General features: G+C 44.4%; 10 protein-coding genes across 10 annotated transcripts; 8 read left to right on the top strand and 2 right to left on the bottom strand. All coding sequences in view use genetic code 12, as the record gives it.

Moving 5' to 3' along the window:
- Positions 1-1,054: 1,054 nt before the first annotated feature.
- On the top strand, positions 1,055-1,954 carry FOB63_001348 (uncharacterized protein; the record flags this gene model as incomplete). The annotated part of the gene is made up of 1 exon (XM_002618553.2): positions 1,055-1,954. One exon carries the CDS (start codon positions 1,055-1,057, stop codon positions 1,952-1,954), a length of 900 nt encoding a protein of 299 aa, XP_002618599.2.
- An 18-nt stretch (positions 1,955-1,972) lies between these two features.
- Positions 1,973-5,620, bottom strand: SPF1 (ion-transporting P-type ATPase; the record flags this gene model as incomplete). The annotated part of the gene is made up of 1 exon (XM_002618556.2): positions 1,973-5,620. One exon carries the CDS (start codon positions 5,618-5,620, stop codon positions 1,973-1,975), a length of 3,648 nt encoding a protein of 1,215 aa, XP_002618602.2.
- A 2,629-nt stretch (positions 5,621-8,249) lies between these two features.
- On the top strand, positions 8,250-9,383 carry FOB63_001346 (uncharacterized protein; the record flags this gene model as incomplete). Its single annotated transcript, XM_002618557.2, has 1 exon — positions 8,250-9,383. One exon carries the CDS (start codon positions 8,250-8,252, stop codon positions 9,381-9,383), a length of 1,134 nt encoding a protein of 377 aa, XP_002618603.2.
- Positions 9,384-11,051: 1,668 nt separating this feature from the next.
- FOB63_001345 (uncharacterized protein) lies at positions 11,052-11,813 on the top strand (the record flags this gene model as incomplete). Its single annotated transcript, XM_002618559.2, has 1 exon — positions 11,052-11,813. One exon carries the CDS (start codon positions 11,052-11,054, stop codon positions 11,811-11,813), a length of 762 nt encoding a protein of 253 aa, XP_002618605.2.
- Positions 11,814-12,524: 711 nt separating this feature from the next.
- On the top strand, positions 12,525-13,346 carry FOB63_001344 (uncharacterized protein; the record flags this gene model as incomplete). The annotated part of the gene is made up of 1 exon (XM_002618560.2): positions 12,525-13,346. The coding sequence occupies one exon, from the start codon at positions 12,525-12,527 to the stop codon at positions 13,344-13,346; it is 822 nt and encodes a 273-aa protein (XP_002618606.2).
- An 82-nt stretch (positions 13,347-13,428) lies between these two features.
- FOB63_001343 (uncharacterized protein) lies at positions 13,429-13,671 on the top strand (the record flags this gene model as incomplete). The annotated part of the gene is made up of 1 exon (XM_066102155.1): positions 13,429-13,671. One exon carries the CDS (start codon positions 13,429-13,431, stop codon positions 13,669-13,671), a length of 243 nt encoding a protein of 80 aa, XP_065958454.1.
- Positions 13,672-14,384: 713 nt separating this feature from the next.
- On the bottom strand, positions 14,385-15,339 carry FOB63_001342 (thiamine transporter; the record flags this gene model as incomplete). The annotated part of the gene is made up of 2 exons (XM_066102154.1): positions 14,385-15,189; positions 15,248-15,339. 2 exons carry the CDS (start codon positions 15,337-15,339, stop codon positions 14,385-14,387), a joined length of 897 nt encoding a protein of 298 aa, XP_065958453.1.
- Positions 15,340-15,551: 212 nt separating this feature from the next.
- On the top strand, positions 15,552-17,384 carry MLH3 (mismatch repair protein; the record flags this gene model as incomplete). Its single annotated transcript, XM_002618561.2, has 1 exon — positions 15,552-17,384. One exon carries the CDS (start codon positions 15,552-15,554, stop codon positions 17,382-17,384), a length of 1,833 nt encoding a protein of 610 aa, XP_002618607.2.
- A 509-nt stretch (positions 17,385-17,893) lies between these two features.
- On the top strand, positions 17,894-19,063 carry FOB63_001340 (uncharacterized protein; the record flags this gene model as incomplete). Its single annotated transcript, XM_002618562.2, has 1 exon — positions 17,894-19,063. One exon carries the CDS (start codon positions 17,894-17,896, stop codon positions 19,061-19,063), a length of 1,170 nt encoding a protein of 389 aa, XP_002618608.2.
- Positions 19,064-19,840: 777 nt separating this feature from the next.
- On the top strand, positions 19,841-20,794 carry FOB63_001339 (uncharacterized protein; the record flags this gene model as incomplete). Its single annotated transcript, XM_002618564.2, has 1 exon — positions 19,841-20,794. The coding sequence occupies one exon, from the start codon at positions 19,841-19,843 to the stop codon at positions 20,792-20,794; it is 954 nt and encodes a 317-aa protein (XP_002618610.2).
- Between the last annotated feature and the right edge of the window lie 492 nt (positions 20,795-21,286).

Here is a 21,286-nt window from a genome sequence, read left to right as displayed (position 1 = left end):
TCTTATATCCACAACATTCCTCACGTCGATCGCGTGCACATTCCATTCTAAAAATATGCGGAAGCGACTAGATACGGAAGTTTTTGTCCTTTGATGAAGATGCTCATTGAAGATGACGAGCATTTTTGTATTCCAATCTCGATGCTTCTATGGACCATATGTCCACCTCATCAAATGTATGGAGACCGAAATGTAGGAAGGACTCGAAATGGAAGGACTCGAAATGGAAGGACTCGAAATGGAAGGACTCGCAAATGTAGGAAAGACTCGCAAGTTATGGAGGACTCGAAATGTAGGAAGAACTCGCATGTTCTCTTTGAAAATGCCAATGTGGTTTTCAGCTTTACGAGCCCATCATTACTGGATAGTACATTATGCAGATGCGGCTCCGATGTTTTTCTTGAGGATACCAGTTCTCAACGGATTTCTAAAGGCACAGGCTACCATGAATATGAACAAACAGGTAAATGCCTCAATATTCTAAGGTCCTAAGAACAAAAATTGACTGCTTCATGGAAATTATTCTTTTCTCCTTCTGCGCAATCAAAAAAGATGGAACGTAAAACGTAGGAGTATCCATAAGTTTACGTATCTAGCATGGTCTATTATTAATGGCCACGGCAATAGTTTCGAGGCTTTCGCAGTTCCGACTTCTGAACGGCTGAATTGATTTTACTGACCTATCTACTTAAGCAATAGATAATCGGTTCTATTTTATTACTTCAGTGGGAAAGAAAGCGGTGAAAATCCTTTTTACCCCAAAGCGATATTGGTGGGTTAGAGATCGTATATGATAAATGTAAAACCAATACACCGGCTTCAAGACATCCGTGCACCACATAGTTAACACTGCTGTTCCAATACCGTTTTCCATCTTGTGTAGTGGGTATTAGCGTATTTTTTTCCCTTTACAGAATCTACCAACGTGTTTCTTCGTTGTTTCGATGAAAAACCTAATTTCGATGGAAATTCGGGTCAATCTCCATCTCACAGTACATATGCTCTTCTGTTCGCGACTTTTTCCTGTCGCGCCTACTCTTTTCAAAACCACATTATGGACAAAGATCTTCCTCAACTTTTTTCGGCTATCGACACGGTTCTAAGTCTTCACTATGCGTCGTCCATCTCCACGCCCAAAGTGTACGATTTGTGTGCCAAAGCCACGCGTCTTGTCCATAAACGCATCGATTCCTCCACACTTGAGCGCATCCTAGCCTATGACGCGTCTCTCTATAGAATCATCTCCAATGGCGGAAGCGACTATGACTTTGGAGTCGCCATCCCGAAAGATACCAGCATTGCTCGTTTTGGCTCTCTGTTGCCGCTGCGCCGCCGACACTTTGAGACTTTGGTTGAGAAGGGCAAAAATGAATCATCCGGTCCCGTTTCGTTGAGTTCGCTCGCCGAGGTCGAAAACCAGTCGGTTTCGCCCCGCAAAGCGTCGGTTTCGCCTACAAAAGCGTCCCGGCTGAAGATCGAAAAGTCGCCGACAAAGGACATGAAAAATAATCGCTCACGGTTTCTTTTCAAGGAGAAAATGGCCGATGTGGAGTCGGCCAAAGCGAATGGGCTTTCTTTGCTTGAGCGCATCCGCTTGAAGGAAAAGTTGCAAAAGGAAGCACTGGATTGCAATCCTCCGCAAGAAAGATACGCCAGTCTCATCCACAGTAAAATGCCAGTGGTTTATGATGTGCTCTACGAGCTTTCAAGCACTAGTGGGCCGAAAGACTCGATCCGCAACTTCACTAGTATCCCTTTGGCAAAAGTCGTGTCGATAGTCTGCGATTCGGTACAATTTGCTGTGGCAGAATCTGAAATTAGAGATACCATCAAAGCACTAGAACATAAGTTGCCCAATATCCAAACTCTCGAAAGAGATGGCGTGTGGGCGGTCAAAGTGTTCGACTTGGATCGAGAGAACGATCTACGTTTGCTCAAACAGCACGTCTCTTAAACTGCGTCTCTATAAACTTTAGTCTCTGATGGCAATATCTGCTGCTGCAGAGTTCATGAAGAAGTACTTGAAAAACACTTCCACGGCCCAGGTGCCGACCAAGTCAAGCACAATACAACCGGTCAACTTGCACTTGAAGATAATGTCCATTGGAACAAATTGCATGGCCTGGTTCACTTCAGGCATAAACTCGGTGGATCCCATGATTGCCAACCCAGCAACACCAAAAAGTCCATAGTACATACCCTTGTTGTCTCTGATTCCCTCTTTGAAAGGCAAGCCAATATAATTCACAGCAAAAGTCGACACCTGTTGCGCCAACTGAAGCAAAAACATACCTGTGTTCAATAACGAAGGCTCAAATTTCTTTTCCAAATCAACCTGGGCTTCTCTGGGCTCCAAAATGTAGATTTCGCGTGTGATGTAGATCAAAGTAACAATATGGATGGCAAACTGACCCAAGATGGATCCCATAATATAGGTGTTGAAGATTCCATCTTGTGGTCTTTCCTTACTCAATTTCTGAAGTGGCTTTCCACGAGAAATACTCAAGAAACACACAGACAACAAGATTCCAGAAATGGTAGATTGGCCATCACCAAACTTGATACCAGCCAAGTACAACACAGACAAAGAGTATGCGGAAATCAAACAGTTCAATGCCAAAATCTTGTACATTTGGATGGTAGAAACCAACGCACAACGACCTTGACGGATAATGTTTGTAACAGAGGAGACATTGGCCAATTTCGACGTGAAAGGTGCGGCAACAGAAGCGTCACCCAACTTCAAGGTTGGAACATCGTCCTCATCGCCAGCATCAGAAACGGAATTCAACAAGCTGTCAGCAATCTTACTGGCACTAACCTTTCCCTTTTCATCCTTCTCAAAGACAATGGGGAGAACGTCATTCTTGTTGGCGATCTCAACCGATTGTCTAATCTCTGGAGTGATTTCAACGCCTCTTTTTTCCAAAGAGGTCAAGTAGTGTGGGTTGTACTTTCCTGGAGGATACAAATGAGCAATGAGTTCAGGAACTGGTGGAGGAGGTCTGTCCCAGTTAGCCAAAAGTCTGGCTTGCTTTTCGTAGACAGTTTGGGAAATCTGGATCTTTCTGTTTTCAGCAATTTTCTTCATACCTTCTTCGGTTCCGTTCAACAAGGCGACACCAATGTGAGCTTGTTTCAAAGCACCAACATCGTTGGTTCCGTCACCACACATCAAAGTATTGTAGCCAGCTTCCTTCAAAGAAGTCAAGAGGAATTCTTTTTGCGAGGGAGACACTCTGGCGTACACCCAAGTACGTTTCAACAAATCCAAAATCTGCACGTGTTCAGACAAGTGGCTCAAAGCGTGGCCGGTGATACAAATATCATACTTCTTGAACAATTCAAAATCAATCGAGTCAGTGCTCTTGAAAGGAATAACAGTTGACTCGTCAACGTTTCTCCAAACCAAGTTTTCATCATTCTGAATCTCGTGATGTTCTTCAGGCGCATCCAAAATCAAAACCTCCTTATCAACAATCTTAACCTCCTTAGCCACGTGGCAAGCAGTCAATGGATTGTCACCTGTGATCATGACACAGCGATGAGAAGATTCGTTCAACATCTCAATAGTCTCGATAGCATCATCCTTCAATGGACAGTGGAACACAATAAAACCAGCAAAGTGCAATTCAGATTCAATTTCTTCTCTCTTGACCTGGGTAACACGGACTTCGGTATTCAAGTACTTGTATCCCAATGCCAACACACGAGAGCCGGCCCTGGTGAAAGATTTGTAACATTCTTCGTAGTGAGCAGGAGCATCCACCAACATCGAACGAAGAGTCTCTGGAGCACCCTTCACTGCGACAAAGTGCTTACCCTTAAGAGTGTTGATAGAAGTGATGGCAGACGATCTTTTCAAAGCAGACGAGAATTGGAAACGGCGCAAAATCTTGACACTCTCCAGTTTGTTCTTTTCCTTTTTTCTTTCCACGGTATCTTTGGTACCAACATCCCAGTGGGCGGCTTTCAAAGTGGCTTGTTCCATAGGGTCACCAACCACTTTTCCGTCGTCCAACTTGACCAAAGCATGTGCAGATCCCAAAACCCAAGAGGTTGTTTCTGGTGCCTCTTCACATGAGAAAAGATGGTGCAAGTCGTCATCCTTAAAGCCGGCCAAACCTTCGAAATTCAAGTCTTCAGCGGTCAATGTTCCGGTTTTGTCAAAACAACAAACATCAATTCTTCCGGCCAATGGGATACGGAAGGGTTCCGTACAGTAAATATAGTACTTTTGCAAGGCAGACAAGGAAGCGTTCACGGCCATGGTCAATTCCATGGGCAATTCCGGAGGCACGACCGAGGTGATAACAATAATACAATCCAAAATCAATTTCGACTGGATACGGCCCATACGGGTACCTTCGACCCAGACATACCAAGACGCAGCAATGGCAAAAACCAACAAGAACAAAATGAAGAAGAAGGCCTCCTTGTTGCCAACAGATACTCTTTCACTGGAGAAAATCATCATACGGACCAAAGATCCCTGCGAGGTCTCAAACCCAGTCTTGCACACGTATGCCAACGCACCGTGGTCTGGGGCCAATGGAATCTGCGGGTTCTCAGGAGGAGTCACCTGCAAGGCCATGGTTCCGCCGTGCAAGAGAGAGTTCTTGTCAAGGCCCTCGGGCTGCAAAAACTCGTTTCCGGGTCTCAAGCGGATGGACTCTTTCAATAAGGGTGTCGATTCGCCGGACAACATGGCTTCGTTGACAATAGCGGTTCCGTCAAGCAACAACAAGTCGCAGGGCAATGCACTTTCTTCGTTTGTTCTGGTGACGGAAATCACGTCGCCAGGCAATAACTGGTCGGTCTGCAACTGGACCCATTTCTTGTCTCTGTACACGTAGACGTCATAAGGCTTAATGCCCATCGACTGGAACTCGCCCATGGTGGTTCTTCTTTGGAAGACGGTGGTCATTTCAAAGGAAACCAACATGAACAAGGAGAACAAAGAGTAGTACCACTGTTCGTCCATGCACCACAAGGCGACACAGAAGATTTGAAACACAAAGAAAGGCGCCACGGCGTGCTCCTTGAACAACTCCATGAACGTAGGGATCGGGATGTCAAAGCGGTTGGAGCCGTAGTTTCTGGTAAGCTTCTCCAAGTCGCCTTGCAAGCCGGTGGCGGATTGGAAAACTTCCAAAGGAGGCAACTCGTCAACCTTGAATTCAGGCGGCGAAAACTTGCCCTGCTCCGTGTGGAACAAGTGGCGTCTCTTCTGGTACAAGAATGACACTTGTTTCTCGCCGTCGGCAAACTGTTCACGTACAATGGGGCAGATCTCGCCGATTCCGCTGTTGGGAGCAGGCGTGATCTTGACATGCGACGCTTGAGCAATCAGGCCGACACGAGAGTAGTTGAACTTGGCGTCAATGTCGATGTTCCAGTGCGGCATCAACCAAAACAAGAGGTTGACCGAGCAGATGGCCATCAAGTAGACGAAAGTCCATTCTGATCCGCCAATATACTTGTCGTAGTGGTTGAGGTACACCTGCAAAAAAAGCGGGTAGACAATTCCAAACGGCCACACGTAGATGCGGGCGGCAAAAGGTTTGGGAACCAAAAGCTCTGCCCGCTGGATCGCCGGGTTATGTACGATATCCGACATGAGCTTGAAGAAGAAAATGGAGCGTGGAGGAATGAATTTTGCGCGGTGGGCGAGGCGACACCCGTGCCTCTGGGCACATGATCAAGATAATGAATAGAGGAATAAGAAATGAGATAAGATCGGATTTTCATGTATGTTCGAAAGATGTTCGGTGTTGGATGTTGGTACATCAAGAAGAAATCAATTCAATTCAAAATCAAATCAAAATCAAATCAAAATCAAATCAAAATCAAATCAAAATCAAATCAAAATCTAATCAGTTATTCACTTTATCTACCCATTCCGGAATGAACGAGTGCGATCTGCAAACCATGCGAACAGTAATATAACATTCAAAAAATGAAACTCGAGATTTTCGAGATTTTCGAGATTTTCCTGGTATTATGTCAATGCTGATAAAAACAGCCTGGCTCCACGTATTCATTACGTAGATTTTTGCCGCCTGATATTTCGATTTGATTGAAAACCTCACATAAAAGGCAACTGTGGAAGCATTGATATTATTGGGCTTCCATGTAATTTTCCACAGGATTGCAATCACGAGAGTCGGTTTGAACTCAGCACTTATAAAAATCTAGTCCTTGCGAAGTCGTTGACTACCCATGAAACTTGGGCATAGCAAGAAATTATCGTGGTTTTGAGTTTAGTGAAGCATGAAGAGCTGAGTATGTTAATTGGGAGAAATTTTAAGAGATTTACAGTTCACCTTGCCCATTGAAGACCAGGAATCAGAAAACATTGTACATTTGAGAAAGAAAAAGTGGTTGCAACGGGTAATTTCTTTTTGTACCCCAAATTGTGGGGGTTGGTGGGTGACACAAAAAGAACTTGCACCCGTACCTCTCATTTGAAAATCCGTACCTCTCAAAACACCCATGCACCATGAAAAAACCCAGACATCCTTTGATAAACCCATACATCCCGTATAAAAACCCATACACCTTTCTAAACATCCGTACATTTGTGTATTAAAAACCCAAACACCCAACATGAACATCCGTGCACCCCATAGTTAAGCTCGCAAGATCCCTTTCATTTGCGTAGAACCTTGACAAAATGTTGAAAACAAGCCTTTGCCGCGGTTCGAACGTGAAATAGATTCTTCACGTTTGTAAAAAAATTGCTCTTTGTAAATGTGAGAAACCAACTTTCCAAAGCATTCATAAAATTGGAACAAACCAGGTGCATGTTTTCATCAAAAAATGACATGGGTATTTAATGTTTGAAATCCGTAATTTGCTATATTTTCGTTGAATTTTCTTCTGGTTTTGTGTAAATAGTCTTCGATTTTCTATTCGAGCAGCAATTACTTCAGACTAAGAATTGTCTCCGTATTCAATATAATGTAGACAAGAATGCCTGAAACCAGAAAAGTACCATCAAAAAAGAGTTCGTATGACTTAACTATTCTGATCTAACCTCAACATTATCAAAAGAAGATGGACCTTTCTGTCCTTTGAGCTGTTGATATGATCTGCCATTCGAAAGATGCTCAGATTCTTTCCGTACAATCATGTGTAAAACGACCGTATGGAATTCAAACTCAGTAGAAATGCAATCATGACATTTATGCTTAAGAACAAACAGAGTATGATCAATCAGGATGGTTTTTTTTTTATTCAACGCTTGTAGATTACATTATTAAGATGTGTAAGAGCGATTTTGAGTTATTGAAAAAAAGAACAGTAAAAGAGAATGGATAGAAAATAAGAATAGAGAACGTAGAACGTAGACTAGAGAATACAATAGAGTATTTACTAGAATAAAGTAAAATAGAAAATAAGAACAAATCTAAACGGTAAATTGCAGACAACAGTAGCAAAGCATACTGTGGCCAACGTGAAAGATTCATGAAAAAGAGTCCTTAGATGCTTTCATCTTATTCTTTCTGAATTGTTTCGTTGCCAATGTAGCGCTTATACCAATTCTCATACATGAGCTAGAATAAGCAAATCTCAACGTCTGTCGATTTTGCTTTTTTATCTTTTTAATCCAACTTAGCTTTTACCCCAAGTATTCTAACCTATCCCCTTCAAACCGGCATTTACTCACACGACACTTAATCTTGACACTTAGGTAAATTAAATTGAATGTAGTGATAATTCAGGCCTTGGATCTACGTCTTAGACTTATTTACAGATATAACCTCTTCTGGTTACTTCAGCCTTGATCTCCCGAACAACTTGGAACAACAATTGTTCCAAGTTGTTCTATTTCTGAACGAAGCCAGCCAATTAACTTCCAGTTTTTTTTTATTTAATATTTTCGGCACGGCAAACTAGCCTTTAGTAACAGAAAAGCCGTTTGCTAAGAAATTTTCATTGGGTGAGAAAACGCCGTGCATTAATTAATAAGCACTGTTAGGGCAAAACTTGTCGCACAATTTGTCATGGCACCTGACTGTGGCTCAAAAGCCGTTGAACATGCATATTCATATAAAGCCGTTGCCGTGCCAGACTTTTGATTTCGCTATTCGTGTCAACAAGTCTCATTGATCACCAATCATTGATCATCAACTGATCTAGATTTTTCATCCGGGTATCTTGATCATCATCAACTGATCCAAGTCGACTCCCATCGACTACCGACTGAACTACGACTGAACTACTGAACTACGACTGAACTATTCATGTCCTTCCAGCAAATTCCCGAGCTCGATCTTTCGCTTGCGCAAGACCCAGCGACAAAAGACGAGTTTCTTACCCAGCTCCGCCATGCGCTTGTCAATGTCGGCTTTCTTCTCTTGAGAAACTTCGACCTGCCTTCGGCAAAGGACTTGCAAGCGATCCGGGAGCAGGCCGAGGCGTTTTTCGCTCTTCCGCAGAGCGCCAAGAACCAGTGTGAAATGGTCAACTCGCCGCATTTCTTGGGCTATTCCCGCTTGGCCAACGAGGTGACAAGCCTGCAAACGGACTGGCGCGAGCAAATCGACTTGGCCACGGAGCTTCCGGCGCCCAAGGACGGGCCCATCTACCGCCAGATCGAGGGCCCCAACTTGTGGCCCGACGAGGCTCTCGTGCCCGACTTCCGGCCCGTGGTGACCAACTACATCGCCCAAATGACGCTGCTTGCGACGCAGTTCCGCCGCCTTGTGGCCGAGGCGCTTGGGCTTGACCCCACGGCGTTCGACAGGTTTTTCAAGCCCAACCAGCAGTGCAAAATGAAGATCGTGGCGTACCCGGACACAAAACAACTCAGCAGTGCCCAATCGCATGTTCTCGAAGACACACCTTCCACTGGACAAGGCTGCGGGCCACACCGGGACCTGGACTTTCTCACGTACATTTTCCAGGCGACCAACCACGCATCTTTGCAAGTGCAGAACTTCCAGGGCCAGTGGATCACTGTGGAAAACGTCCCGGGCACGCTTGTGGTGAACGTGGGACAGACGCTCGAGGCGATTTCGAGCGGAGTCTGCAGAGCCACGATCCACCGGGTGTTGATCCCCGAAGCCGGCTCCGGCACTCGTCTTTCGGTTCCCCTTTTCCAAACGATAGACTTGGACTCGCGCAAGACCGCCTTGGCTCTTCCAAAGGAGATCTTGCAAGAGCGTGACAGGAGAGACGACGAGATTGAAAACGGGTCCGGGGAGAAAGAGAAAAGATGGGGCGATGCCGGGTTCCAGTTTGCGCCCGATGCCGAGCATCCGGTGGGACACGCTGTGTTCCGTAACAGAATCAAGTCTCATCCAGACGTGGCTGCCCGGTGGTATCCGGACATTCTTCGTGAGGTTCAACAGGAGATGAACGCGGCAAAGTCTTAATGCAAGATTGTGGCAGGAGGTTCCAAGGCATGAATTATGGCAGTAGGTTCCAAGGCATGATCGATATGAATGTATTATAGTAAGAGAATGACTGCTAGTGTAGTTAAGTTGATCTACAAGTGATTTCAGCTTGTGGTTTTCAACTATGTGGTGATTTCAACTTGTGGTGATTTCAACTTGTGGTGACTTCAACTATGTGACATGTTCCTCTAATGTGCGGTTTATTGTATTTAATGGCTATTTGTTGTCCCCATTATCACTAATGTGACCTATAAGTACAATATTTAAATATATCAAATCATACAAACGAAATAAATTTTCCTAAACAGAACTTGTTTGGAGACATGATCTATTGACCTTGGGATATAAAGATGCAAATGTAATATTTGAACTGAAGAATAAAATTATTAGATGGTAATTTTCCACTATGGCAAACTACAAAGAAGGTATCAAATAAAGAAAACTTGGTATTTGAAAAGTTTCAACTGCAATTGTTTGCACTCCTACAATTCAGCAATACTCTTTACAGAAGTAGTAATTTAATATTCTGTTATTTTCTTTTCTGAATAACATGTTTAATTTTAAAGCTACGTCTCACGTGCAGACTAAAGATTTCCTCAATCTACTTTTGAAGATCAGAGGCTGTTGAAAAATTATTTACTTGACTCTCACACAAAAATACAATTTAAGATTTAGTTGCATCGTTCAAAGAATTTTCATTTTGAGAAAGACAGTTGGCCCTCTTACCGCTTTTGCAATTATTGACCTGTAGGTGAAGAGACGACAACTACGATGTTCACAAACAGAGGTTACACAAATGCAATGGGGTTACACAAACAGGATTTAAACCCGTACACCAAATAGGGAAAACATCCATACACCACAAATAAAAGACCCGTACCTCCATAAACACCCGTACAGTTTTAGCTCAAAAAACCCATACACCATAACTCAAATGCGACATTGTCGCTATACTAATCTGCCTGTGTCGTCATCTATATCGTCCTCAGCCCAAGCATAATCTAGAATAACTGCAAATATGTATTCTAAATGGTAAATATACAGTAGCGAACCAGTTCAACACAAAGAAAAATTATTTGAATGATTCGCAAAGTATTTAACACGAAAGATAAATTCTCAGTTGGCGAAAGTGAACTAAAATTAAGATGTTAAGGTGGAAGACGTCAAGTTTTCCGTTTGTCAATTATTTAGCACTTTCATTTTATAGAGAATTTCTTTTTTGCATTTTTTGTGTATGCTGAGTTTCCCATGTTTATTTCTGTATGCTCGTTCTTAACTATGACAGCAGACAGAAAAATGTGCGGCCGACTACAAATCTTGCAATTATGGCCCAAATCGGCGAAAGCAGACCATAAATCTTACTTTCCATAGCAAAAAAGTGGAATCTTTTCACCTTCTCCTGGGGTATAAATTAAACTCCATTTCCCTCAAGAATGTATTTTTTTTCTTCACCTCAATCAGCTTCTTTCTTTATCAAAGACAGAACCACCTAGTATTGAAGTGAAATCTACTCTCCTAAGTCTCAAAAGCACCCCTTACCTCTTCAGAATCTTCAGATCTTCTAACTGATTCTGAAACAGATCTTACTTAGATCTTTGAACTGTCTTCTAAACCAGATCTCAATCCTTTCAATCCTCTCCAGTAGTAATGGTTTTTCCAACTCATTTTGCCAAAGGCAAAGAATATCCAGACTCTGACGGGTTCATTACTGTTGCTAGAAGACGGAAATTGAACTCCATGAAAATGGAAATTCAGAACGAAACTAAAAGACCTAGCTTCTCTAACAAAAGCTTTGCCGAAATTGCGGCCTCAACTAATGTATTCTGCTCAATTGGATTTGGTGAAGAACCAGCCAACGAAAAGGAAACTTTTGTTGAAGCTGGCGAAAACATGGAGACCTCAACTGAAGAAACGGCTTTGGTAAGCTGGAAACCTCTTTGCTCTCCTAGTGAACAAACAGTATCTATTCCAGAAACAGAAAAAAGAGTTCGGTTTGCAGCGAACCATGATATCATTGAATTAAATGAGATAAAAGAACCAGTGGAAGAAGAGGAGAAATTCAAAATGCCTACGGATTCCACTCATACGAAGACGAAGACGAAAATGGAGAAGATGGACTATCAAATGAAGAAAATGGACTATCAAATGAAGAAAATGGACCTTGAAATGAAGAAGATGGATTTGAAGATGAAGAAAATGGAGTATAAAGCGAAGAAAATGGACTACAAGATGAAGGAGATGGACTACAAATTGAAGAAAAGAGCTTTCGAAACTCAAGTAAGAAAGAGCCTTCCTCATTCTGAAGTATCTTCTCGTCCTTCCTCTAGAGATTCAAACAGAGCTCAATTGGCCAAAGCAAAGCTTGTTCTTGAGCACGAGAGTCTTCAAAGAATGATCTTCCCTCTCTAATCTAAGATAGAAAACTACATAGCTAATACAACCTCTACTCAATACGTCCTAGAAAAGCAAATTGTAAAAATGTAGCAGCATCTCTAAATTTTCTGTCCATATACAAATAAAATACCGTATCTTTAGATCATACTCTTGTCAGTTATGCTTATACTAATTTTAATTTTTAAAATTAAGCAATGATTGAAATTGTAAAGGAATTGCTTAGCTATCAAAGGCATTGTTGCACAAGAACTTATCAATAATTAGCAAAGCTGTCCCTGAAAGATGAAAAGATACAAAAAGTAACAAGTGAATACACGGAATTAGGATCACAATTTAACCTAAGAATTAGGGCCGCAGCTTCTTGATTGAAGAAATCGGTCTAAATTCATCCAACTATCATCGAAGAGATGTCTGTAGTTTCCTTGGTCACTCGAAAAATTACCACCTGTCCCAAAAGGGCAAACAAAAGGACCAAAAACATTAGTAAGGGAGTATAGAATCAAGATAACAGAAAGTACGAGCGAATTTCACTTCTGTAGCAGAAGACTCGAATGTAATTGATAGTACAGATCTAAAAAAACTAGATGTTAGAAAATTATTTCAATTTTTTTTTCTTTAAAGTTTTCGCCAAGTTTGAAAGTGTTCAGATTCTAAGCTAATACTTCACCAATAGCTTTGTTTTTTCTTCTTTTCTTCTATCCTACTGATTCTGCTGAACCTGTACCTATGCGTTCCTACTCAATCGCCTCGATAAGACTGCATCTGCCAAATCTTATCGTCATGTCTTTTATAGCCAGCCACAAAATCTGCACCCATGACGAGATATTCGCCGATATAGTCGAGGATTCCCGGCTTGCCCACGACCAAAAGTTGTTTCAATTGCTTCAGGCGGCGTATTCGCCGGACTCCGCTCTTTACCAAGACATTTGTCTCCAAATAGAACAATTGGGGCTTTCCGAATTCCAGCTCCAGGACAAAGAAAATGCCAATGGAAACGGAAAAGTGGAAAAAACAGAAGACACGTGGCCTGTCGGAGAAGTTCCGGATCTCACCTCCAACGAGCGGCGCCTTTCTTTCGAACTAATGCACTATTTGCCTAATAAAAGTCTTCTGAAGCCGCCTGAAACTGCCGTCAGCACCGTCAATGTGGTGACCAAGGTCACAGATTTGGAAAACAACGTCTATGTGCCTGTGAAGACAGAAAAAGCTGCCTTGGCAGACAAACTCAAACGGTACCGTGGCCGATTCCAGCTCTCGAATCAGAAAAGCCAGCGACACCCGCCCGAAACAATAAGGAAAGAGGCGTCTGTTCAAGACCCGGCCACAACTCTCAACGGAACAATGGCAGACCAAGTGAGGCTGCCGATGGCTCGGAAACTGTCTGTTATGGGGCAAAATCTCCCACTGTACATAAAAAACCAGCTTGGTGAGAGTGGAGGTGGAAACAGCAGCTCCAAACCTGCAAAGAGCTCGGATATAGCGACAGAGCGCCCGAAAGATCCTATAGATCTAAAAATCTCACAAAAGGACCCCCCAAAACTTCCCTAAACATACACATACCGATTCTGTCGAGTCTTCCATTCAGGCAGGTCCTCGCAAAAACACAAGAATCGACAACCTCTTGGCCAATCTGGAGTCGCTTTACATCCATAATGGAGACCAAAGCGAAGCTACTTCGTACGGCTCGAATACAAATAATGGCTCTGCCATTTCCGACGCCGATCGTGAATACATTCTGCCTAGTTCTTTCACAAAGTGGAATGACGACAATGGCATCCATGTGTATCAAAGCTCACTGGAGGAAGCCAGCTCAAACGAAGAGGAGGAGGAAGAAGAAGAAGAGGACGGAGAGTATTTGTTTCAAGTTCTTTAGGAAGAAGAAGAAGACGTAGCTGATTTGTTTCAGGTATTTCAGGAAGTCGCATGCTTGCGATTATGGGTTTTTCCATGAGGATAGTTTGAGACTATAAGAGAAACCGTTAATGTTCGGTGTAAAAGATAGATCATGAAGAACGTCATTTGGGATGGACAAGCAACTCTGGGTAATAGGCAAAAGATTAATAAGAATACAAGTAAGAGAATAAAAGAAAATAGTAATGATGACACACGTTGAACATATGTAAGTTGGGATTCGAAGTGCCTTTTGCATATATATTAGATGCACAGAATAACTGATCTAATCAGACACTTTCTTACTCCTAAATCTCTGCATTCATTGCCTGTAGTTAAAATCAGAATCCTAATGCCCCATATAACTCTAAAAAACATTTTAGACCCATAAATAATTGAATATCAGATAATGTTCATGTCACTTGCATTGAAGGAAGTAGTTAAAACTTTGAGACTGGCATCTTCATACTGTTGAAGGCTAACTACATTCGGACCAAGATCCAGGTATAATCGGGCCCAATGCGATCTTCAATCACTTTACGAGTGATTATTGGACACGTTCAACGAAACCTTATTCTTCTCACACCAAGTCATATCCTATGAATTATACAAAGCCGTGTTCTATTAGTTTCTATTAAAGACCGCTTCAGGTTACAGTCTTGCACTTTGTTCTTGTCGACGTGGTCAATGAATAAATTAGAAAGCTCTCACCTTCCGTGTGGCAGTGATGGTGTACTCGTATATGGCCATTGACAATGCGCTGGTTGGGGCCGTTTTCAAAAGACTCACGCCAAATCCCGAGTAGAACCCCCGAAGCCCATGCAATTTCCAGTGCTCGACCAACATTTCCCGGACTCTTTTCCGGTGGGATATCTGCATGCGTTTTCGAATGGTGTCGAGCGGAAAAGTAGTTGCTTTCGATACTGTCCCCGCCACAAAGCCACATATCGCTTCCACGCCCCAAACCTCGTGCCCCATTTCCTTTTTGGCCCATCTGGCCGCGTCTCGGGCGACGGAGTAAGTCATGAAAAAGACACCAGTGGATGAGACTATGGTGAGCAAAGACGGGCGGAGCCCCGAGAAAAAGCCAAGCACGCCGAAGTTGGCGTATATTTCCCGGCATTTCGCCGTCATGGGCACAAACAGCTTCGTGTTGTTCGCCGCCAAATGCGTCCGAAGCAAATCAAACGGATACGTCACCAACGTGCTGACAAGGCCGGAGCCCGAGCCAACAAAGAGCGAGTGGAACAGCAGCGGCAAGTCCACGTTGAAGTCGCTCTGGATCTGGCAGAACGCCTTGTCTAGCACGGAATACGACGCAAACTGCGATCCCCCATAGAGAATGTAGAGGATCTCTGCCGGAACATTGCCCTTCCACAAGGCCGAAACGCCCTCGCGGCGCAAAAGCTGTGCCACCAACTTCAAAACAGGCGTCTTTGTCCCATGCATCAGCTGCAATTGGAGGCGGATTTTGATCGTGTCTAGAGGAGCCGTGACAGCGCTGAAAGTTAGAGAGAACTGCGAGAAAAACTGCCAGAGCAAGCGGAAAAAAAACATACCGTGCTAATGCGCCCGACACAGATCCGGCAAATAGCGATTCCCCGGTGGAAACCGTGGACCCTTTCAGAAGATGGTCCTCGTGTGATTTCATGGAGAAGAAGAAGAGCAAAGACTCCTGTGTATAGGGCAGCAAGATAAGACCTGGCTGGACACAAGATTTGGCGTTTGTGTGGGGGAAGGAAAAGAAAATATGGGTGCCTGTGGGCTTTTGGCGTATAAAGAATTCAAGTACAGGCTTTCTGCACCGAAATAGAAAGTCCGGGTCAGCTTTTGGTGGTTCGGAGCAAGATTCGATTCCGAGGCATGCATATAGACCCGATCGGTGACTCGGAGTCTTCCCTCCCATCTCTTCTTTCTGGAACTATCAAAATAAAGCATGGAATGCCGATTCGGAAACTCCGCGGCAAGACCCGCCAAACGCTCCGGTCGCAAGTGGTGATCGATTCCGTGGAAACGGTGGTTCGGCAATTAGTCCACAACAGTCTAGATGCACAGGCGTCTTTTCTTCGGGTCAAAATCGATCTCGCCTCGCTCAGTGTTTGCGTGGAAGATAACGGGCATGGAATCGAGGCGCTGGACCTACCTCTTGTGGGAAAACGGTACCACACGTCTTCAGGCGGACGGGGCGAATCGCTAAGTTCGATTGCTGTTTGCTCGGGCAGTGTGATTGTGCGGTCGAAAACACAAGCGCAGCAGGAGAATTGTGTCTGTTTGGGCCGTCTGTGTCCTCCGGAGTTGTTAAGGGTGCTCAGCTCTTTTTTCCAATTAGACCTGTTGGAGGCTGCCGGCACCCAAGTTATGGTGAGCCGGGTTTTCGGCAGTATGCCAGTTCGTCTTGAGAACGCACGCCGGAAAGCAGACAAGCTCCGGCAGAAGATGAAAAGCGTCTTTTTTGAGCTCCTTTGTGCTCCCCACGTGAAGGCCGAAGTGTATCTACTCGAGCAGGGTGAATTCGTTCGGATGTTTAGCGTTGAAGCCTGCGATTCTGTGCTGGAAAAGTTTTCGAGTCTTTTTCGGCTCTCTGCAAAGAATATGGTTTCTCTTCTGGCAAAATCGACCCCGTGCTCCGTTGAAGGATCTTTCTGTCTTCAAAGCTCGCACCGATCAGAACTCCAGTTTGTTTTTCTCAATGGCGAACATGTGCCTTTGCAGAGTCAGGTGAACCGAATATTTGCCAGTCATGGGTATGGCTTGGGACGGCAGAGCGTTTTTGGCCGCTCTTTGAGGTTGCATCCAGTATACTGCTTTCATGTACAAGCACAAGATACAGCGGATGCTCTTCGTTTTCTAAAAGAAGAGTTGGCAAAGGTTTTGGCCAAGGTTTTGGCTCAGGGTGGACAGAAGAGATATAATGAGGGGCAGAGGGGATCACCCAAGAGGATAAGGAAATCTACACGAGAAGAAATTGACTCTACGCAAGAAGAAACACAGCCATCTGTGGACTTTTCGCAGCCATCTGTGGACTTTCCTCTTGTTCATGTCTCGCAACAGGATATAGGCACGTTGAAGGTTGTGAACCAGGTTCTGAAACAGTTCATCCTCGCAAAACTGGGGTCCCTGCTATTCATATTGGACCAGCATGCTTGTGATGAGAGAGTACAAGTGGAGCAATTTTTTCGAGAATATATCACTGCTATGAGCGATCCCAGCTGCGACCTCCGGATCCGATGCGACGAGACGATGGCCTTTTCGCTCGCCAAAGAAGAACAGACGTCTTTCGTACGCTATGAAGATGTTTTCCGAAACTTTGGAATAAGCTATGTTCTCGGAAATCGAAAATGCACTGTGACCCATTTACCTCGAGCTTTGCTGCACGAAACGCAGCCGCAAAGACTCAAGCTACTTCTTCTTCAACATATTCTGGAAATGGAAGAAGGAGAAAAGCAAGTGACTATGACGGGGAACTGGGTCCAGGATGTGTCAAATATACCGCTGGCAATTTCGGAGTCTTTAATATCATCCGCATGTCGCCAAAGCGTCAAGTTTGGAGATTTGCTTTCAAAGGCCGAAATGGAGTACTTGATACTGCAATTGGAGAAGTGCATTTTGCCCTTTCAATGTGCACATGGGCGGCCCACCATTGTTCCTTTAGAGGCTGATATGATGACGTTCACGGAAGATGAAGATCTAGATTAAAGAAAATTTGACAGGTGGAAAGGGGAAAGATAAGGATTGCGTAATGGTACAGTAATGTAACAAAGATGGGTGAGAAATAGTTTAGTGGTTTCTACTGATGTTATAATGAATAGACAGGTTATGTCATCAATCGATGAAAGTCAACACGAATATCCTCAACTGAGCTGACCAAACATGATAAATGGAAGTCATTTTAAAACTTTCTTCATCACCTTCTCTTGTATATCGTAGTATGGGCGTAAATTGCATTGACACAACCGTACAAATTAGGAATGCCTTGCGCGGTTCGTTATTGCCCATAGAATCAGAACTTATTTTAGCGTTCCCCTTTATTTAATTTGTTTCGATACTAATTCCAACTCTGGATCTATTTCTTGTTCTTTTTCTCTTTACGTTCTATTTTATTTCTGATTTCTGTCTTCGATTTCCATTTCTATCTGATTCTATGGCTTCTCGTTCCAGCCTGTATAAGGCGCATCTGATTCCTCTGCTTCTTCTACTTCATCAATATGGAAAACACCCCCATCGCTCGACGGCTCTATACTGCCGATGAGTCGTATCTAGCCGAGGCCAACTCGACGCTAGAGCAGTTTTCGACGCCCTTGAAGCGGCTCCCAGACACGTCGGTCAACGAAGTTCGGAACGAAATCCATCTGGCGCAGCAACAACCGCCGGCGGCTTTTGGCGAGCCTAATCAACTTTCCCAGCGGTACCAGGCCATTGGAACCGAGCCGTTGAAACCTATAAGCAACGTGGCGCTTGGGCTCCGAGCGAAAACAGACCGAGAAACGATTTTTTCCCAACAGAAGCCGTCTCCCAAACCTGATGAGACAGTGTACTACCGGCCGCTTTCCAGCGGCGGGCCCATTCTCCTGGACGACTTTCTTCCTGTGCCTTTGCCCCAGGCCACGCGGAACCCGATCATCTCGGCCACGCCAGAACCTGCGGCCCATAATGAATACGAAGAACTCGACGATGAAGACGTCCAAGTATCTGCGCCCACGGGCGAATGGACGAGTCCTGTTGTGCGGGAGGCGCTCAGGAGACAGGTGAACAAAGAAAGACAGTTCCGCAACCTCTGGCTGAGTGTGTTGGGCTTGCTTGCGTTCCACTTGGCTCTCCACTTTCTTGCGTACTTCTACAAGCTCTACCAGGTGATGTACTTTGACGAAAACGCCATGTACCGCAAGAGCTTGTGGGCCTCGATCCAGAGGTCGTCTTACGTGCAAGACATGTACCGCTGGGCGGCGACAGGCTTTGCTTATGCCCACCATCTCCAGTGGATATGCGTGTTCCGAATTGTCGTGAGTCTTGTGCAGTTGTTGCGTCCGCAAGATCAATGCAAAGACTTGCCGTTGACAAACAGGCAGCGGCGGCTCATTGGGCTCAAGGAGGTGGCCGTGAGCGACGACAATGAGGAGGCACAGCTTGTTTCGAAGCAGCGGCTTTTTGAGATGTCTGCGTCAGAACCAATCAAAGTGCCCAAGTATGCGCAAACAAACCTGCTTTCGGGCATTGTGAGGCGGACAGCGAAGAAAGAAGACACATCCAAAGAAGCGGAATTGGAGTTGCAGAATATCATTCCGCAAAGACGTCTAGTCAGATCGGGGCCCGCCTTCAGCCAGAACAAGGAGGACATGACACAGCGGTTTGCACGAAATTTCAATCTCGATTTCTAGACGCAATGCATTGCATAGTTGCCACATTGAGACGGATGATCAACTCTAAAGTGAACCGGCCAGGCTAACTGCTTCATATAGTTTTCAGCAGCGGTACAAGCCGAGACATAGATAGCTCTAGCATTCTAATACTCTGGGAGAGCAGACTCTTATGAACAATGGTATAATAGAAGAGACGTGGTTGTGGTCTACATTGTAGCTTGAGTAAGTTCAAGAAGAATAGAATAATTTAAATGATCAATTCCTACTTGGCATAGTTCCACTATCGTATTTTCGAGCTCTCTCGCTATTTATTCCAATCGTATAGGAGCAGTCTGCTTTATCGGGAAAAGAAAGCAAAATTAGGGACTTCGGTCTTCTTCCTTCTTTTTAAATCCTGTTCAGATACCGAACTGCGATGATCACTCATCTTACCGGCTTCCGCAGAAATTCAATCAATTTTCCTCAGCATATCAAGCGATTTTCCTCAGAATATCAACCAATTTTCCATTCAGAATATTACAAATTTTCAATTTAGCTGGGCTCACTATTATTTCTCTTTCGTATTCGCTAGTCTTATTTGTTCTTCTGTATTCGGTTTTTATCTTCCTTCACATGATTCTCATAATGCGGGGTCCACCGAAATCTGGGGTCCATTGTGAAATATGTCTTGATCTGCCCCGCAGAATGTGAGAGATATTCACTTTCAACTCTTTTCTTTCGTTCCTTCGTTTTCAGTCTTGCTGCTCTTGCCGTCTTTTGCTTTTCTCTGTACTTCACTGCTCCATTCTTTATACAATGGCCGATTTCGAAGAGGCCATGGCCGTCCAAAAAATAAACGAAAACACCTGGGTTGGCCGCCGCCCCCTTGGTTTGCCTCTTCCAGGTGCTCGAGGCGTCTATGGAGGCCATTTGGTGGCCCAGGGTCTTTTGGTGGCCATGGAACTGGCGCCCGGCCATATTCCTCACTCGTTCCACATCCACTTTATCAAGGCCGGCCTGGCACAGACGCCGATAACTTACACGGTGACCCGGCTCCGGGAAGGCAGCTTTGCCCAGCGGCAAATTGTGGCGCTGCAGAAGGGGAAAACGGTGTTTTCAGCCATGTGCTCTCTTTTCCAAAAGGGCCAGAGGGCCAATTCGTTAGAATTGAGTCCACAGCCGCCGCTGCTAGCGCAAAAATATCCCGATCCTGACGCTCTCCGCAACGTGGTCCATACGGATTTTGTGCACAATGCCTATCTGGACGAGTTTGTCGATCCAAGCTTGTGTCCAGAAGAGGACAAAATGGCGCCGTCCGAGCGCCAAATCACCTTGTGGTGCAAGCTTCATCACAGTGGGCCGCTCAAGGACCCCAGGTTCAACTTTGTAGGTCTCGGGGATCTTTCGGACGCAGCAGTGTTGACCACTTTGGCCCGTGCCTTGCATTTGGACTGGAATCCCACTTTGGACAACCCGTACGAGGCGTATGACGACTTGAAGGACGCCCGCCGCTTGATGGAGGTGTCTTTGAACATCATACACATTCACCATTACATGGCCATGTCTTTGGACCACACTCTTTACTTCCATGTGGATGATTTCGACGACTTCAAAGTTATGGACTGGTTGACGATGTCGTACCAGTTTGGAATCAGCAAAAACCACCGGACGTTGGTGCGTGGCCACTTTTTCGATCCAAAGGGCGACTGTGTGGCTACTTTTGTTCAAGAGGGCTTGACGTATATGCGTCCAGGTGTCAACAAGTTGTAAACCAGACATGGGACTTGCATTAGATCACTTTGTTATTCCGGTTCATCATTAATGCAAAGGTGAAGATTCAAGCGATAATTGCCCAGTCTCGATTGACCTAAGAGCCTCTTGTATAAAAGAGCTGCTCTTTCTGCTTATTAATTTCATAAAGTGAGAAACTTCCTGGGCCCTAACTGCCCCATTTTTTAGTCTGAGCTTATGGAAGGTTAAAACAGATTTCGCCTGCTTGATTCTTTGCATATCATTGTCGTATTTGTTCTAAAGGCGATACGGTCAGATTGTTGAAGCGGACATATTCTATGATTCAAACGAGCAGTCAAGCAAATCAAAACGAAGAAGCATTGTTACAGCATCAGTCAGAGATAAGTTTTCAATTGAACGTAAACATCTCTGCGAGACAGTTCTAAGCAAAATTCAAGACATATCCATACAATTTTTACAGTGTAACAAATTGGACCTCTCTTATAAAAAATCAAGAAATATACAGTTTAC

The sequence above is a fragment of the Clavispora lusitaniae genome, assembly GCF_014636115.1.
Source record: "Clavispora lusitaniae strain FDAARGOS_655 chromosome Unknown tig00000038_pilon, whole genome shotgun sequence".
Lineage (NCBI taxonomy): Eukaryota > Fungi > Ascomycota > Pichiomycetes > Serinales > Metschnikowiaceae > Clavispora > Clavispora lusitaniae.
The sequence above is the reverse complement of the archived record's forward strand: the minus strand, read 5'-3'. Positions and strand labels throughout refer to the sequence as shown.